The sequence below is a fragment of the Scyliorhinus torazame genome, chromosome 1, assembly GCF_047496885.1.
Source record: "Scyliorhinus torazame isolate Kashiwa2021f chromosome 1, sScyTor2.1, whole genome shotgun sequence".
Classification (NCBI taxonomy): Eukaryota; Metazoa; Chordata; class Chondrichthyes; order Carcharhiniformes; family Scyliorhinidae; genus Scyliorhinus; species Scyliorhinus torazame.
In genome coordinates, this window is record NC_092707.1 from 322,048,760 (window position 1) to 322,063,881 (window position 15,122).

At 41.5% G+C, this 15,122-nt stretch overlaps 1 protein-coding gene across 31 annotated transcripts in view; it reads left to right on the top strand.

Annotated features, from left to right (window-relative positions):
- nrxn1a (neurexin 1a) overlaps nucleotides 1–15,122 on the top strand; it is a 2,579,010-nt gene that overhangs the window by 1,325,350 nt on the left and 1,238,538 nt on the right. For 26 of the 31 annotated variants that reach the window (XM_072507900.1, XM_072507883.1, XM_072507882.1 and 23 more), the window contains 2 exons: nucleotides 4,406–4,609; nucleotides 9,640–9,666. In XM_072507900.1, the coding sequence (XP_072364001.1) occupies nucleotides 4,406–4,609; nucleotides 9,640–9,666 (231 nt within the window). The remainder of the gene's footprint in view (nucleotides 1–4,405; nucleotides 4,610–9,639; nucleotides 9,667–15,122) is intronic. The other 5 variants (XM_072508008.1, XM_072508061.1, XM_072508108.1 and 2 more) reach the window with 1 other exon arrangement.

Genomic DNA, 15,122 nt, shown 5'->3' on the forward strand with positions numbered 1-15,122 from the left:
TCAAAGAGAGGGATATAAGGTTCAGCATATGTCTCCTAAGGACCTCTCTAAGTTAAGTCTCCAGTTCCTGCTAAGTTTCAAGGTCCCTTCATGTATACCTGAAATTCCTGGACATCACTTGGAGAGCCAGTGTTTAGTTACCTTGAAGCCTACCAAAACCCCGTCATGTGCCCCACACCACATGACTGAGTGGCAACAGCTTCAGCCACTTCGTAGCATCCTGTGCTCTCAGCTTAATTTATCCTAACCTGCACTCCAAAGCTGCAGGGTTAGCCTGGACCATGAGAGTTACTGGTCAAAGCCTGAATAACTGCAATGCAAGGGGTTATGAATGCCTCCCTTGGTCACTGTTTCTGGCCTACTGCTTGCACTATGATCCACGGTCTTGCCCAGTCGTTCAATTGTTCTGCAGTCTGCACCTAAAGAGTTAAAGTTTCTGGAGCACACAGTGACACCATCAGGAATTTGTGTTGCTTGAGTGGGCATAATTGCTTCAGAAGCCAGACTCCAAGTTTGTCAACTGAGCTGATGCTGAACAGTTTCAATTGCAGAAGAATGCTCAATCTTGAAATTCTTTTCCAAGTATGTGGCCAATTTCTTCACCGTCCCCTTTCATGTGCATGTGTGCTTCCAGCAGTCTGTGCTGCCTTGCCCCCCATTCTCCCCACCAAACTGGAGTGCTTGCCCCAATGCTCCCCTTGGTGGTACCTCTTTTTTGGAAGGGTCCTCCATGCAGAACAGAAAACCAGAATTATTCGAAGAGAAAATAAAACAGGTGAGCTCATCTAGCATTCAATGAGGGGGGAGTTTGAGAATCATTTGAGGAGTGTGTCCACAAGCTGTCATTGATCAATGTGTTGCTTTTGTTTCACAGATTGTTTAGGAACTGATTTTTATTTTGAACACAGTCCTCATTGACTTCCGCTCACAGCATAGAACAGATCAATGGGAGCTTCAATAGAAAGAAAGTTGGCTCCTGATCAGCAACTGTGTGGCAGTCAATACAGTGAGCAGACATACGTTATGAGAGTGTTCTTGCCTGCCATCAGTGCAGCATCTTTATATCACTCTCAGTTGACTGCAGATAAAAACACATATAATAACGTCTATTAGGCAACATTAACAATCTATCAAAATGCAACCTGAGGATTCATCAAATAAGTATTTCTGGTTAACGATACCCTTCCACTAACCCCCAATACATGCACACACACCCACTCTACAGGTTATTTTAACTACTGTGGAACAGCATTTAAAATGGTAGGATATTAAAATAGCGACAAACATTCACACTATTCAGAACATCTGGAAATTAAATAAAATAATTGTCACCACGGCCCTAATGGATCATAGGCTGTTCTCCCCTTTCAGAGCTAATTGGTGTGATTCAACCTTAGGTTCACCACACCTCAGGCGAGGGGCAAGGCTGAGAAGGTGGAGCCTTCATGAATCCCCTCAGCTGGTGTGGGGATTGAACCCTCACTTTTTCCATCGCCCCGCATCAGGAAGCAAACACAAAATCAGTCAACCCACAGCTACAGACTGGCTGGCAGATCTGGCAGATGTACACCATCCAAGGGTCGGATGAGGGCTTTCACAAAGCGTGAGGGCCATTCATAAGCCTCTTCCAAGACATGTTCAAGTGACTAGGAAGAGGGGAAGGAGGAAGAGAGGGAGGAAGATGAGGGACTGCACACATAAGAGAAAGAGGCAGAGGGGGGAAAGGGCAGGGAAGTGAACCCAGGAGAAGTAAAAAATGAAGCACGGGGAGGGGAGGAGGGGAAAGGCCATGCAGCCTCCCCAACCCCCAACAACAACACCTGAAAGAAGCAGAGCACAATAGGAGGCGCCCTGGGCAGACGGCAGAACTCAACTACCAATGAGGGAAGGGGAAGGAGGGAGCAACCTCATGTAAAAACCGGTGTAAATAAGAAACAAACTTGTTTGTAAATACCAGATACACATGAGCTGTTACTCTGTAAAAACTATAAAACACCAAGAAAAATATTTTTTTTTAAAATTAAGCACTGTTAAATGTGAAAGACTATGGGTACGATTCAGCGGGCTTGGGTTAAAGTCCGCTGAACAGCAGTTTAGTGGGGTGTTTCTTGCCACCTACAGCGCCGAGAAAGACTCTGCTATTCAACAACACTTTGCTGCTTTTTTGGGGTCTCGGGGAGATTCTCTCCACCGAGGCCACACTTAGAGAGGCTCCTCGCAGATCGAGCCACAATTTTGACCGACTGCCCCAATCTTTCCACAGTACCCAGTAGCACCGTCAGACTGTCAAGCTCGCAGTGCCAAGGCGCCCTTGTGCTGGGAGGAGTGCTAGTGAGTCCCAGGGCTGGGTGAATTTGGCTTCCAGGTGTTAAATGAACTGTACGGTTCATTTAATTGTGTATATCTGTATCTCCTCCAGAGAGGGGGAGATCCAGATCGCGCCGGGTGGAGTGAGTCGGATGACTCGTGATTGACCTGGCGCGGATCTCGATTCTGGGCTGCTGCACGACTCACCGGATGCACCTGGATTCAGGCTGGCTGCAACGGGGTCGCTGAATCAAAAAAAAATAATCCTTGGTTGTTGCTCCAAGATCTTGCATTTATATGATGAACATTGTCAGCTGCAGATAAGTGCTGTCAAGTATCCTGAGTAACATTTGGCTGCCAGGTTTAACCTGAACCACAGATGACCTAAATACACAGCTTTGAGCTTCAATGCTTTAATTTTCTGTGATTTCTGACTTGTGTAATGCAATCCGCATAGATGTTAAGAAATTGCCACTTGGTTTGAATCCAAAATTAAGGTTTCCTTCTCTTAACACAGGTTTCAAACACATTTGGCTTGAAAGAGGAGATGCATCGTTGTTAATCTCACTCTATCTAAACCTCATTGCTGTTCTCCTTTACCTCAGAATAAATTGAACTTTTTCTTTGAGAAACGGCCTTGCTTTGCTCTGTCCAACATTGTTCTCTAAAATAAGGAGCAACATAGTCTGAGAGAGTAAGTTACTGTGGTGTATATAAAGTGTGAGCCATGATTGAATTAAACTAGGGGCAGCACGGTGGCACAGTGGTTAGCATTGCTGCCTCACGGCGCCGAGGTCCCAGGTTCGATCCCAGCACTGGGTCACTCCCCGTGTGGAGTTTGCACATTTTCACCGTGTTTGTGTGGGTTTCGCCCCCACAACGCAAAGACATGCACAGTAGGTGGATTGGCCATGCTAAATTGCCCCTTAATTTGAAAAATGAATTCGGTACTCTAAATTTATTTTTCAAAATTATTGAATTAAACTATTCATTAAATTATTTCCTTTGAACAAGAAAGGCTTCATATGATTTGAGAAAATAATTCAGTAAGTCAAATGTGTCACTACTTAGTTGTAAGTTTATTTTTAAAAGGCATTATTATGTCAAAATTTCACATTTTTATGTTTTAGCAAAACACATTTTAAAGATTAATGTTGCTTGATAAAACTATTGTGATTCTTTTGTTATGGGCGAGGATTTTCAGAACCCCAAAATGTATCATGGAGTTCAATCAACCTCTCCCTTTAATGGATTTGTTGCTTTTCCCAGCACATGGCTTTTTCCCTCGGTGTGGGATTAAAATTGTGGATGCGTGGGTTTTTAAACACCAAACTCTGTTTATTCCATGAACATCTTAAATAAACATTGGATCTCTTAACACCCCTTACTTCAAAGATAACTCAGAAAATATTGCAACAGTAAATAACTCCTTAAAATGTTCCTTCAAACTTCCAAGAGACTTAACACCTTTAAACAGTATCACATCAGGTTAAAGGATATATATATTTTCTGTAGAATGGCAGAGATATATTAGCTTGGGTGACTTCAGCTCCAGCACCTTGCTTTCTTATTGCAGCTCTCTGGAAACACACAGACACGCACCAACTGCTTTTTCTAACTGGCTTTCTCCCTTCAAGCAACTCACAGCAAACCAGAACTTCTCAAGCTGCTGTCTCAAACTGGCTTTCTCCTTTTAATCAGCTCACAGCAAAACAGCCAGGCACTTTTAAACTGCTCTCAGCAAAACCAGCCAGGCATTTTTCAAACTGAAACTTCAAAATGGCTGAACTGATCTCAGCTCCACCCACTCTGTGACATCACTGTTTTCTCGCATGACACTTTAAAGTGGTTCGTAATAGCAGTTTGTGTTTGTACATAAAACATTTTGGTCCAATGAACAGAGCTTTAAATCATACATGCAGAATAAAAGTAAAAAGTCGAATGAAGTAAATAGCTTTTGAAAACAAAAAGCAATACCTAAAGCAGATTGCCAGGAAACAGGTAAAAATATTGATATTTGAAAATGAAGTTTATTATAATTTAATCATCATGTACTGAACTGCATTCAAGATTGTTGTTCCCTCCATTTTTGTAACAGAAGCAACAATACTGAGCTATGATGGAAGCAAGTTTATGAAAATCCAGCTGCCTGTTGTAATGCACACGGAAGCAGAGGATGTATCGCTGCGATTTGTGTCCCAGCGAGCTTATGGAATCTTAATGGCAACAACTTCCCGAGATTCAGCAGATACCCTGAGACTGGAACTTGATGGTGGTCGTGTCAAACTTACTGTCAACCTAGGTAACATCCATTTCAGCATTGCATCATCATATTTTTAATAGATGTTTCAAATGGTTCATTACGTTGCTCTCAGAATTTGTTTGAAAATAAAAAAAGGACTTAACAAGAATGAAAGGTGCAAAAAAACCTGTTGCCATATGTTATAAGCCCATCTTTTGAGACTTGGCTTTTTCATAAAAACAAAATGATCATTTTTGTTTCATCGTGAGTAATTCTTTTTTAAGGTGTTTCTTATGCTAAAAGTACACTTTCGTTCTCCAAAGCATTTGATATCTTTCATAATTCATTTTAACATCTTTTTGTAATCTGAAGCAAGAAGCCCAGCTCTCTAGAATTATAAAAGGCATTTCAGCTAACACACATCTGTCAGACATTGCACATTGTGACAGATCAAAAATAATCCTCAAGAAGATTCCCATTGATATACCGCTTAATATTTACAAACACCTATAATTGCTCTCAGACGAAACATCAGGGGTTTTTACAAGTAGCTATGATTATCCAGATGTGCCTCTATGGTAATCTCCCCACAGGAAATATTTGTGGAGTGTCTTAAAAATGGCAGACATGGTAGCAGTTAAACATTATTTCCATGCTCCAGTCTCTGGGCTATAGATTACCCATGAAAAATAGGACACATTTGAGTCTTTCCCAGCTCAGATATCATATTTCATTACAAATGCACAGCAATCTATGAAAGAAGAATACACGAGAGAGAAAATTGTGATTTCTGGTTCCAGTCGTAGTACACAAATATAATCCTCCTTTAACTATGTTTATTACTTAGGACAGTTATACAAGGTTGAGAAACATGGAACAAAATTCTTATGTCCCATTTATCGGAAAGTATATATTTAGCAATTTCCCACTGTGTAAATGGTAGTTAATTAGACATTCACTGGTCCTTGAATAATTATATGGGCTTCTGCTTTTATCACTTTATTTTTAACAAATGCAGTGTTCACTTTACTCATTCTAATCATATTTATCTTTTACAAGTCCATTTTTATTGTATTGTGGTGATGGTTACACAATTGTTTTGGATCAAAAGATGGTACACAACCCTTCAAAGGCCAAGGTCTGCGGCCCTAAGCAAACAGCCATGCGAACAAGAATGTGCAGCCTCTTTTACAGTGTAAATGCTTGCTTTAGTCTCACATATTTTTGAGACAATGGGGGAAAAGAGGTAAATTATACTTCAAAGAAAAAATTGAAATGTGTACACATTTCAAGTATTCCATAAGTTTGCATTGCTAGATACTACAGTTTGAAAAGGTGTACTTTGTCAGGTTGATGGAGACATATTTGTAGCATCAATGCAACCTGTTAGTTAGTGTAGACTATCTGAGCTAAGAAATCTTACTAACAACTGTCCATGATTGTGTAATGTGTTTCCATCTATTATACAGCAAAACTGCAGCATTTCCAATATTGCTCATTCTCTTCCCAATGCATGATGCAAGTGCATGGGACAATTTCACCGAAAAGGCCATTTCCTTCTCCTCGTCATACAATTTAATTACTCTGTATTATTCCCTGCACAAAGAAGATTCAGCCACATTTCCCCCAGAACTGCAATTCAGAACTTTGACCCAAATGGCTTTATTTGTAGCACAGTTAAGATCTAGCTCATTTTCCAACTCGTCTCCCATGGAAATGCCCCTGGAGTTTCAGAATTGATCAACGTGTAATTTGTCAGATTGCTGGATGCATGCTTGTGTAGCAGATGAAGGGACTCTCATTGTTCACTCTTCCTCAAGAAATGTCCTGTGAAATAGACAAAGTGCACATCTGGAGTTGCAGGGGGCCCTGATTATGATCATCCTCTAGAGCAAATTCAAGCTTTTAGTCAGAAGTGTAACTCTTTCAATGCAGTTCCTTGGCCATCAAATTAATTAATTATTTTTTGTTAAAACTTGACTGGATACATTAATGAACGTTTTGAGCTACATATATCACACTTTATAATGTCACCTGACATTTTTGATTATGGTGGACTACTCAAGATGTTTTAAGGCAAACAACAAGTGTTCATCTATTTTCCTTCCCACGAAATGCTTTTCACCAATGATTAGTTACATCACAGCTTATTACTAAGAAATGTTCTCATTATAAAACATCCCACCAAACCATTATTTATAATGACATACCTTCACAGAAAAAGTACACTCCCACTCAAAACAACCGAAGTACCACCGGACAAAAAGGCTGACTCTTAGAACAAAGAACAATACAGCACAGGAACAGGCCCTTCGGCTCTCCAAGCCTGTGCCGACCATGGTACCTGTCTAAACTAAAACCGTTTGCACTTACGGAGTCCGTATCCTTCCATTCCCACCCTATTCATTATATTTATCTAGTTCCCCCTTAAATACCGATATCGTACCTGCTCCCAACACCTCCCCAGGCAGTGTGCTCCATATTTTTACCACCCTCTGTAAAAAAATATTTGCCTCGCACATCTGTTCTAAACTTTTCCCCACACACTTTAAACCTATGTCCTCTAGTACTTGACTCTCCTACTCTAGGAAAGAGCATCTGACTATCCACTCGTCCATGCCAATCTTCGGTTCTATCATTTTCTGACAATGATAAGAATAAGTAATTCTTCCCACAGTCACATAAATAAAAGTGCCCAAATGATCCGTCAAGTGAACAACACCAGGCTCACTTGAATGGAACATTGGAAACAACCTTTACTGAAATGGAGGTAAAACAAATCTCAAGATCCAATAAATTTCCTGTTGTGTTATGTTAAACTGCTACTTGATGTAGGCTCTGCTGAAAGATGCTCCAGACCCAGAGATAAGTTTAACGTATTTATTGAACGATTAACAATGCTCTTAAATGAATACGACACTCTACTAATCTGCCTCTAGTAACTCAGTCTATTCTGCTAACTATACAAGCTTGCTCTAGACCATGTGCTAGTGTGTGATGTTGCTGATAATCAACCCTGTCCTGCTCTCTTGGTTTCTGCCGGTGGAAGAGGCAGAGCCTGTGTGCCTTGTCCTTTTTATATGGGTCGTGTAGTGCCCCCTTGTGGTAATGCCACCTCTGGGTGTCCTGATTACCCATTGGTTGCGTCCTGTTCTAATGACCCATTGGTTGCATGTCTGCATATCATGACATCTCTGGTGCTCCCTCTAGTGGTTACTTAGTTGTAGTGTATTTACATTTACCCCTTGTGAACACACAGTGATGCATATCACTACATTTTCCTCTGCTCTTTAATCTCAAAAGTCCCAGAACTAGAAACACCAATTATATGTAGCTCCATCCTGACCCAATAATTTTTACCACATGATTATACACACATTATCATTTGTTTCTGCTTTCTATTGCACCCCTGCCATTCTATTTTTGCAACAGGTCCCGTTATTGTCTGGCTCGCCACCATTCTCATGGCAGGTTGTCCCACAATGGTCAGGCATTTTGATTGCTTTCTTGGATGCATTCCTGATCAAGATCTTCACCACATAGAATGGAATGATGGTCTAGTTTAGATTGTGATTTAGGGTTCACTATAGAAATCTAAATATTTCCATTTTTGAATGTGGTCATAATTTTCCTTTTACCCATATTAGAAAAAAGAAACTCAATTTATTTATCCTGAAGCAGTTTCAACATCACGATTAATACCTGCGATAGCTCCATGCTTGAGTCCCTGTTTTCTATTAAATCTGTATGTTGCCTTTAACTTGAAAATTGCTCTGAACTTCTGTACCAGATGCAAATGAGGAGATCAAAATATGGAAAAGTGAATTCGCATTCCACAGCGCTATTTTAATCAGCTCCAAATGAAGTAAGCAATCCACATTAAATACTTTGAGAAGACCAGGTCCACTGTTGACCATACTATCACTAGAATAATCGTTGTATCCCTTACGCTCATAATTAAATATCAGGATTGCTACAAGCATTTCCTTTTGGATCCTTGTGGTACCATTTCCAGTGACACCAAGGGTAAGGTTTTCCTTAATAAGCAATATGTTTTAAAATAGCTATTGAGATATTTAAAAGCAAAGCATTTCTTGTAAGGAGATGTGTACACTTTGGTCTTTGGCTGTTTGCAACCACTTTTCTGTTGCGGTTGACGACACATGACAAACCCAGCTACATGAAAATTAACCTGGAATTTATCGGATGAAATTCTTCAAGGGTGTTTTAAGATTATCTTGATAAAATAGCACACACCTGTCACAATGTTTTGCTGTCAGATTTATGACTCCCTCCAAATGTATTATTTTTATCTCCATAGTTAATGTAAAATTTTCAGTTTTTCTTGCTTTTCTTTAAATGCAAACGGAAAGTGTATGATTAAATTGTTGAACTGCAGCAAATAATAATTTTTTCAAGTATTTTTAAGATGTGGATGAATTCAAATATTTTACAAGTTCTGTTTCAGAGATCTTTTCCACAACTGTAAAAATTATTTGCTTTAGTTGAATTGTGCCTTCACACAAATATCTGATTGTGCACTTCTTCCATATTTAAATTACGTTCCTAAATCACTGATACATGTCAGGTTTTGTTTTTTAATTATCTTACGCAAGCAAGTTAATGTTTGTTTTAAACCTTTGAAGAATCCAGCAGTGGTCAAAGATAGGTGATCTAGCCAAATTACAACTTGTACCCCAGTATGATGGAGCACTGCTTATTTTCAAAGTGGTCAGCTGTGTTCTTTCACACATGAGGAAAGGCATGTGGCTTGTCTCGGTCAAATATCTTTGACATGAGAAAAATATTATTTTTTATCTAGGTTTGGGGATCATGTAGCTGATGTTTGCAGGTGGCCATCTTATGTTCTATTTTAATTCAAGACATATAGTAGGCCAAATAATAGATTTTATGGTGCAAAAGCCACTCTGTTATTAAGATTTGTTAACAGGACATAGGAAAGTCAAGAGTAAAATGGCCACATTTGCGTGTGTCTGTCCCCGGAAGGGTGGAATGTATTATTTGTGGATGTCTGCAGCTGTTACCTTGAAGGATATAATTTCATTTTTCATCTATTCTTCCCTATCTAGACTGTATCAGGATTAACTGTAATAACAGTAAGTTGCTGTTCAAAGCTTTTTCACTCTTTCTCTTCTACTTTTAAAACAATTTACAAAAGTAGAATTATTTAGTTTTATAGACTCACAAATATATCTTAAGACATTGAAATGTACTGTTTTGTTTCACAATAGACAATACAAGACACTTGTCGGGGTGTTAAAAAATGTTTTTTAATTCATTTTTTTCAACAAAACCTTTCTCTTAAGTAGCTTTTGAAATCGTTCAGCACACAGGCTTAGAATTATTCAGTAATATGTCTGGAATTGAGGAGATAAAGGCATGCCTTTCATTAAGTCTTTATGGTTTAAGAACTATGTGGTAAAGTAAGAACACAATGTATTTGGGAAAGATAAATGTAATTTTACAGTCTAGCCTATTGAGTGTGATGGGTCTTGTGTAGATACCCATACTCCCAAGACTCAAATTGGATAAATATTTTTTTACACCCTGTTTACTGCACATCTATGGTGGGATGAAATCACAAATACATTAGTTTAACACATAATATGCATGACTTCACTTTAAATACGCTTCAGATAATGCATGGAAAAATATATGTCTTTGCATGACATTTGAAGATTTTCAATGTAGAAAAGGAAAGGACTGTGACTTTTCTTCTAATAATTACACCTGTAGAATAGTCGTGTCAAATTAAAAAGCTGAAAAAACCCTTAGATTTTTATCAACTCACTTAATGGCATGACGAATATAACAGCAGTTTGACAGATGCTCTGAAATAACTTATATTAACATTCTAATAAAGTAATATTAGTGGTATATGTGTTAGCATAATTTCCCAGTTCCACAAACGTTTTGCCACTTTTCCAATGTGTAAATAGATGAAAAACTTTATTTAACAATTCTCAAAAAAGAACAAGATACATTGGGGCAATTCTCCAAAATTTGAGGCCAAGTGTTCGCGCTGTCGTGAATGCCGTCGCGTTTCACGACGGTACAAACAGGGCCCAGAGAAGACCTATTCTGGCCCCCTCAGGGGCCAGCACGGCGCTGGAGTGGTTCACGCTGCTCCAGCATCCTTCCGCAGCGCCAAACGGGTGCGGTGCCAACCCGCGCATGCGCAGTTGGGGCAGCCCAACCCTGCGCATGCGCGGGGAATGCCTTCCGCACGCTGGCCCCTCACCAACATGGAGCCGGTGTTCTGGGGCCGCGCGCGGAAGGAGGTAGGCCCGGGGGGGGGGGGGGGGGGGGAGATCCCAGCCCGCCGATCGGTGGGCCCCGATCGCGGGCCAGACCCCAACGGAGGCCACCCCGGTGAAGGGGCCCCCTTACCCACCCCCACCCCCACACACACACACACACACACAGGCCGACCCTCCAGCGTTACTGTAGAGTTCCGTCTGGCAGCGACCAGGGGTGGATGGCGGCGGCGGGAACCTTTTGTGTCATAGCGACCGCTCGGCCCATCCTGCCGGAGAATCGCCGCTCGACAGTTCTCCGAGCGGCCCGGTGCGAATCGCGCGCCGCTGGTTTCCGGGGGGTGGGAGAATCGCGTACGGGGGTCGCGGCAGCATGGCGCGATTCGCGCAGCGCCCCTGCAATTCTCCCACTCGGCGTGGGGGGGGGGGGGGGAGAATAGCGCCCAATAGCTTTTCAATATTTAGTTCCTGGTTAAATACTAACACATTTGTACTGTCTTCAAACATTTCTCTTGGAATAGGGTCTGAGTGCTTGCATCCACCCTATTTTATTCCAGTGCAGAAAGCAACTGAAGATAAACTTTTGTTAGACTAATCACTCTCATTGAAAATGGAAATGAGGAAGTGCACTTGTATCCCAAATGTAATCTATCAAAAATGTGACAGTTTAGGTATAGCCTCAATTTCTCAAGTTTTTGTGACTCATGGATTTTTCAGACACATTTGCTGCACAGGACGGCCCGTAAATGTGAACCACATTGTTTGTTGGTTCTGTGTTCTTTCATTATTATACCCAACAATATGGTGTAATGAAGGTATTTTTAAATTTAGTAGGATGGACTTAGTCATTTTATTTGACAATTCTTAACAAATTTCACAAATGAGATGATAACTTAATCGTGTACTGATCATGTCGTGTACATTGGCAATTAAAAACCTACTACAGTGCCTTGCATGGCACTTTCCCAAGAGGGGACCAATCCTTTTTAATCACTAATTCACAGGCATTCCTAACCACTTGGGATATAATTAGCACCTTGAAGACAGAAAATGCAGATTACATCATCAAATTTGGACAACTGAGATAGCAGTTATAACAACTGATGTCACTGTTTATCTCATGTGAAGACACTGGGTTGATTTGTGGGAGTCTATAATATGTTTTCCTACTTAAGCAATTACTTTCTGTTGATGCTTTTTCTTTGTATGTCTCTAAAAGGTTACTTTTGCACCCCTTTCTCCAAAGGGAAACAAGTGTAATTTTACTCCTAGTATTTCTCCTCATTCTGACTCAGATGTGCCTCAGGGACACATGCATTCTTTCACGACCAAGAGTTTGTTTGGACCTGGCACAGGTGTATGCATACACCCCTCTGATCTAATTTTAAGTGATCTAGCTCAAACTCTTTATGCTGACAATTCTCAAATACAGTTTACAAGGGGAAGGAAGATCAGAAATCAGGAAGTAAGTGAAGCTTCAACTAAAAATATGGAACTAGCTGCTGTGGTCAAATATTCATTTTCAGAAACACAAATCAACACTCCAAACAGCATAGCTTCAGGTAAGTGAAGTCTCGGGAATGGTTTCTTGTGAATTATGTAGTAGTATGCAGGTTGTTATGGAGAGTAGCTTCAGTACTGTCTCTCTGTACCCCGGGGCATTATGACAATCATTCCACTTTGTACCATGATTTCATAGAATTTACAGTGCAGAAGGAGGCCATTCGGCCCATTGAGTCCGCATCAGCTCTTGGAAAGAGCACCCTACCCAAGCCCACACTTCCACCCTATCCCAGTAACCTCACCCAACACTAAGGGCAATTGTGGACACTGAGGGCAATTTAGCATAGTCAATCCACCTAACCTGCACATCTTTGGACTTATTTTGGATTTATTCGTAACTTGTGTATAATAGGGGAATGTCTAATTACGGGAAGCTACCTACTTCATTTTGCCAGGTCCTTTCCAATGACATTACGTAACTGGCTTTTTTGGCAGCAACGTTAATGAGCTCCAAATTAAATTGGAACTGATAGCTTATGTCAGGCTTGACAGAATCAGAAATCAGCCTCCACGGCTCATTCCTCTGATCTTAATATTTTCTGTATCAGAAGTAAAGAAAATTTCCTTCTTTGTCTGAAATATTTCTCATTTGCCTTATAATCGTAAATCAAGTCCAAAACTGAAACCCTGCAGACATGAAGCACAGATTGTTATAGGTTGCAAACAAATCACACCAATGAACTGCTTTCAGTTATTAAAGCTTTGGCTGCAGTTTTAATTTTTACGATGGTGTCTGATCTATCAGAAAACATCAGGGAGCTGGTTTAGCTCAGTTGACTGGACGGCTGCTTTGTGACACAAAGCAAGGCCAACAGGGTGGGTTCAATTCCCATACTGGCTGAGGTTATTCATAAAGGCCCTACCTTCTCAACCTTGCCTCTCACCTGCAGTGACTCTCCAGTTAAATCACCAACAAGTCAGTTCTCCCCTACAAATGGGGAAGTATCTATGGCTATCTGGAACTATGGTGACTTTACTTAGCTAACATGTTCCAGTTCAGATGAGGGGTTATGATCCAAAAACCTTAACCTGTGTTTGGGGTGGCACGGTAGCACAGTGGTTAGCACTGTTGCTTCACAGCTCCAGGTCCCAGGTTCGATTCCCGCCTTGGGCCACTGTCTGTGCAGAATCTGCGCATTCTCCCTGTGTCTGCATGGGTTTCCTCCAGGTGCTCTGGTTTTATCCAAAGTCCAAAGATGTGCAGGTTACATGGATTGGCCATGCTAAATTGCACTTCGAGTCCAAAAAGATGGGGTTTCTGGGTTACGGGATGGAGTGGCTGTGTGGACTTAAGAAGGGTGCTCTTTCCAAGTGCTGGTGCAGACTCGATGGGCTGAATGGCCTCCTTCTGCACTGTAAATTCTATGATCAGGAAACTAATTGTTCAAAGAAAATCACATCTAGTCACAAGATAAGAAGACAGTTAGTTTATTTTGGACAATAAGCTTCCTCACCCAAGGAGAGATATTACTTGGATAAACTAGACATGAATATTGAAGACACATCTTGCCCGTTCTCTGATAGTATCTATTCTCCATGGCATGAGCCAAATTGGGAACAACTAGCAAGAAAGGTGGCGCACCACCAAGTCCTTCCCCTCTATTTTTCAAGTGTTTCTCAACATTTGAAACCACTCTGCAGGTGCAATATGACATATTCCTTCATATTAAAGATATCTACATAATTGATATATGCCACAAGGTTGCTTCATAAGCTTCTGGGCACGGCTTTGGGATGAAATGTTGAACTGAGTGCTACTGCCTATCCCAACAGATGTTATGGATCCCATGGCATGATTTGAACTTCAAGGATTTTTGAAGTACTGGCAAGCATTCACCTCTCAGTCAGGACCACTAAAAGAGGTTAATTGATCAAGGACTGAGTTGCTGTTTATGAGATCCTGTCATCCAGAAAATTACTACCATACTGCTTATATAAGAACAGTCTCGGCATTTCAGAATAATATTTATGCGAAGTACATTCTTTTATTTCTAACGTGATGTAATGCAGGTTTTTCTTTCTAGAAACTATAATGATAGAGCAAAATATAGGTTTTATAAATCATCTTTATCATTTAGTTGTGCCACTGAAATCTTAGCAAATTCCAAAAAATTGTATTACCCTTTAATATACACACTATGATGCACCATGGGGTTATCAGATTTAAAAATTTGCTTATGAGTAAGGTGTACTTCTGAACTAAATTGGAACAATTGTGAAATATACTTTCGAAGCCCGAAGGATAATTCATGTGGGCATTTAAAAATTCGCACTAGCATTGTAAATAACACACTTCTGGGGCGAGATTCTCCGACCCCCCCCGCCGTGTCGGAGAATCGCCGGGGGCTGGCGTGAATCCTGCCCCCGCCGGTTGCCGAAGTCTCCGGCACCAGAGATTCGGCGGGGGTGGGAATCGCGCCGCGCCGGTTGGCGGGCCCCCCCCCCCCCCCCGCTCGATTCTCCGGCCCAGATGGGCCGAAGTCCCGCCGCTAAAATGCCTGTCCCGCCAGCGTAAATTAAACCACCTACCTTACCGGCGGGACAAGGCGGCGCGGGCTGGCTCCGGGGTCCTGGGGGAGGGGGGGGGCGATCTGGCCCCGGGGGGTGCCCCCACGGTGGCCTGGCCCGCGATCGGGGCCCTACGATCCGTTGGCGGGCCTGTGCCGTGGGGGCACTCTTTCCTTTCCGCCTCCGCCACGGTCTCCACCATGGCGGAGGCAGAAGAGACTCCC